The sequence below is a fragment of the Budorcas taxicolor genome, chromosome 21 (assembly GCF_023091745.1).
Source record: "Budorcas taxicolor isolate Tak-1 chromosome 21, Takin1.1, whole genome shotgun sequence".
NCBI lineage: Eukaryota > Metazoa > Chordata > Mammalia > Artiodactyla > Bovidae > Budorcas > Budorcas taxicolor.
Window position 1 is genome coordinate 71,638,610 of NC_068930.1, and position 4,060 is coordinate 71,642,669.

Below are 4,060 nucleotides of genomic sequence, written 5' to 3' on the forward strand. Positions count from 1 at the left end.
CATATGTCAAAACTTGGAAACTTTGAATTTGGCAGTGATTTCTTTGAAATGACGCAAAACGCACAGACAACAAAAGAAAAGCTGGGCAATTGGATTTCATGAAAAAATTTGAATTTTGTGCACCAAAATACATTATCAACAGAGTAAAAGGGCAACCCACAGAATGGGAAATAATATTTGCAAATCACATACCTGATACAAAATTAACATCCAGAATATATAGAGACCTCCTAAAAATTAACAATGGAAAAATAACCTGATTCAAAAATGGGCAAAGAGGGACTTCCCTGGTGGTCTAGTGGCTAAGACTCCCAACTCCCAATGCAGGGGGCAAGGGTTTGATCCCTGGTTGGGAACTCAGATCCCGCATGCTACATGGCATGGCTGAAATATAGAAAAAAACATCTCCAAAAGAATTCTCAGCATCACCAGTTCCCTGGTGGTCCAGTGGTTAGGACTTGGCGCTTTCACTGCTGAGGGCCCAGGTTCGATCCCTGGTTAGGGAAGTGAGATCCTGCAACAACAACAAAAACTTACATTACCCGCAATCTGAATAACACGAACTGAAACCATAACACATCGGCAAGAAAGAGATCTGTCCGTGCTGAGTGGCGGGGCAGTTGGAGACTCGGAAGCACTCACCCTTCTTGTGGGTAAGGGACTGTTCCATCATCTTTGGAAACCAGCTTCGCATTCCCCAGTTATACCAGGTGGGTACACAGTCTACAACCTGGTCTTATGCGAAGGGCTGGAGATGTGAGCACCCCTTCCCAGCTGTAGAGTCAGGCTGCCACAGTTTCACTGTCCCTCTCCCGGGCACAGGGCTTCCAGTACCACAGCACTGTGACGAGGGGCCCTGTCAGCCACTTGCTAACTCACCGAGGCCAGAGGGATGCAGGCAACTTGTAAGGAACGTAAATAAATTAGAAACTAGAAATGCGGGAAGAGAAAGAAAAGCAGGGTGTGGGTCTTTAATTGTGTGCGCGTGTGTGCATATACACCCAGAAAGCTGCTCCATGCATATTCCAGCGGTCACAGGAGCTCACCACGTGCGCCCGGTCATTCATGTTGACTGGTCATGACCGGTCAGTTAGGAATGCCCCTGGCCTCCAAGCTGGACACCTGGATCTGAGTGGTAGTCTGAGACGAGTCTAATAATTTAAAGAAAGAAATGGCTGTAAGTTAATTTTTTTCCTGAATCAGGCCTGATATCCAGAGGGCCTGGGATCCAGGGACACAAAACCTCCCCAGAGGCCGCAGCATAAGCAAGTGGAATAAGGCAGGGTGAAGGGGTCGCCCACTTCCAGTCCTGGGGACCCAGCTCTCAGGGCTGGGCGGGGACTGCTGTTCACCTTCCCACTCCCACGGCTCCCCCAGCCACCCCGGGCTTTCTCTGTGAAGCCCACATCTGGTCAGGGAAGGGTCTTGGGTTTTTACCTCTGCTTCAGCAGAAGGGGGCCGCGTGGGACCAAGCTGAGGCCAGGAGAGGCTTCCTGACTGCCACCCCTCCCCACTCCCTATGTCTGAACCATCCCCTGGAGAAATGATGATTCCGGAAGCGGGTGAGCGGGTGTGAGGTAATACTGCCAGGAGCAGTGACCCCAGGAGAGACGGTCAGAGCAGAGCCGTGGGCTAGCTGGGTTTCAAGGCTCGAAAGGAAGCGCCCAGCCACCCCATCCCCAATGTCCAGAGGAAAGAGAAAGCAGTAGGAGACAGGGGAGGTCCCAGCCTAGCCCCCTCCTTGGGGTAAACTAGTTCTCAGGCACTGTGAGGTTCTCAAATATTTCTGTGTGCGTTAAAATCCATTCTTCTAGTCAAACATCATATATAATGTAAATGTAATGCCCAGAGCCTAGTGTAGCCGCCGCTCTTTAACTTTCCTTTAATGGAATTATTTTAGATCTCAGGCAGAGCTTTGTCGTTTTATTTTTTTCTTAGAAAGATGTTCAGATGGCTATAGGCTTCCCTGGTGGCTCAACTGGTAAAGAATCCGCCTGCAATGTGGGAGACCTAGGCTCAATCCCTAAGTTGGGAAGATCCCCTGGGTTACCCACTCCAGTATCCTGGCCAGGACTATGTATAGTTCATGGGACCGCAAAGAGTCGGACACGACTGAGCGACTTTCACTTCAAATGGCTAATCTAGGTTCCTAAATTTTAAAAACTGGTTGCAGTGGGGGAGGTAAAATTACTAACTTGTGCAAATAAACACAAGCAACTCATATCAAAGACCAATTTTTTAAATTAAGCCAGTGCAAGAAAGATCTCTACTATCATTACAAAAAGATTCTCCATGTTTTGTTTCTATTTCTTCATGTTTTGTACTGGTGTTAAACTAGGCAGGTATTCAGACAACGTATCCGACTCTGGCAAGACACGAGAAAAAAAAAAAAACTTGTAATCGAAAGCACTTCTGCAGAAACAGAGAAAGATGTGGGGCCATGTTCACTCTAGTAACTAACTTGTCCTGGAAAATAACTGAAAAGCAAAGATATGGTATACGGAAACCTTAGGAACTTGGAGTTTAAGTTTCAGAAAGACAAATATCAAAAACTATCGACTTCTAAAGTCATTTTATTTTCACTTAATCGACAGATGGACAGATGCAGAAATCGACTAGATGTCAATTACAAAACTGAAGGCAGAGCTGAGCTATCTCTGCCGGAGCACACAGTTGATTTTTCCCCTCCCAGAGTATACAGTATCCCTTTCAAACCATGGCTACGTATGTCATAACTATATTTAGAAGTACGCAGAGAGGAAAATACTACTGCAATTCAAGGCTGTAAATGACAGGGAAACACATCAGAGCCTCATGGAATGGAAAGCTGAAACATCAGTTCATGTTCCTCAATCAATATCAAACGTCAGATGACACTGGAAGGTATTAATTATGACCAAAAAAAAAATCCTGTAACAAATTCCACTGAAGAAAAGGGTAGGCTTTCTTCATACAGGAGGTAAAAAACTGATTTTTGGTTTCTCCTCCAGCACTGTCAGAAGTAAACACAGCTGCAAAGTTCTCGACAAATATTTAAGAAGCTCTGTGGACAGTCTGAGGCACGGATTTGAGTCAATATATAGAAGTAACCACTTGTTCACAGCGGAATAACTTTCTTTAAAAACGCAGAGGAGCAAAGGGAGCTTCAGAAATCACGAAAAGCGACGAATACAGGCAAGAGGAACCGCCGCGCGTCAGCCGATGAATCTTTCGGACGGCCACGTCTCCTGCGCGTTGGTGGGGACCGCGGGAACCACTTCCTCGGGCGGGGCCAGGGCCTCCATCTCGCGCACCACCTGCGTGAACACCTGGTCCACCATCAGTTTGCTCTTGGCCGTGACCTCCAGGAACGGGCACCGCCACTCGCGGGCCAGCGCGCGGCCCTGAGACGTCAGCACCTGGCGCTGGGCGTCCAGGTCGGCCTTGGTGCCTACGAGCACCAGCGGCACGGCCTTGGGCCCCCGCAGCCGGCCCATGCGCTCGCGCAGCGGCCGCACCGCCTCGAACGAGGCCTCGCTGCACACGCTGTAGAGCACCACGAAGCCGTCGCTGTTCTTGATGTACAGGTCCTTGAGGGTGACCAGGTGATCGGCGCCCACCGTGTCCACGATCTCCAGAAGGGCGGGCGCCGCGTTCACCTCGATCACCTTGCTGAAGAGCTCCTCCACCGACGGCTCGCACTGCTCGGGGAAGCTGCCGCAGGCGAACTGCGTGGCGAGCGCCGTCTTGCCCACCGCCACGCTGCCCAGCAGCACCACCCGGTACCCCTTGGCCGGTCTCAGCCCCAGGCTCGCCATGGCCGAAGCGCGCGGCTGGCGGGACGCGCGGCGGAAGGAATGGCGCGCGGAGGCGGGGGCCTGGCGGGGGCCGAGCGGGGCGGGGGGCGGGGGGAGGGGCGAGGGGGCGGGGAGGGAGGGGCGAGGGGGGCGGGGGGAGGGGCGAGGGGGGCGGGGGGAGGGGCGAGGGGGCGGGGAGGGAGGGCGAGGGGGGCGGGGAGGGAGGGGAGGGAGGGGAGGGAGGGGCGAGGGGGGCGGGAGGGGAGGGGCGGGGAGGGAGGAGG

At 52.1% G+C, this 4,060-nt stretch overlaps 1 protein-coding gene and 1 non-coding gene across 2 annotated transcripts; one reads left to right on the forward strand and one right to left on the reverse strand.

Moving 5' to 3' along the window:
- Positions 1 to 433: 433 nt before the first annotated feature.
- TRNAE-UUC (transfer RNA glutamic acid (anticodon UUC)) lies at positions 434 to 506 on the forward strand. Its single transcript has one exon. It is a non-coding gene; the product is annotated as a tRNA-Glu (tRNA).
- Positions 507 to 2,553: 2,047 nt separating this feature from the next.
- On the reverse strand, positions 2,554 to 3,828 carry LOC128066675 (ras-related protein Rap-2c-like). The gene has a single exon (XM_052659757.1). The coding sequence runs from the start codon at positions 3,795 to 3,797 to the stop codon at positions 3,195 to 3,197; it is 603 nt and encodes a 200-aa protein (XP_052515717.1). The 5' UTR covers positions 3,798 to 3,828; the 3' UTR covers positions 2,554 to 3,194.
- Positions 3,829 to 4,060: the final 232 nt, after the last annotated feature.

Bases quoted from the DNA above. Each gene is read 5' to 3' on its own strand.
- LOC128066675 (XM_052659757.1), bottom strand. From the start codon at position 3,797: ATGGCGAGCCTGGGGCTGAGACCGGCCAAGGGGTACCGGGTGGTGCTG.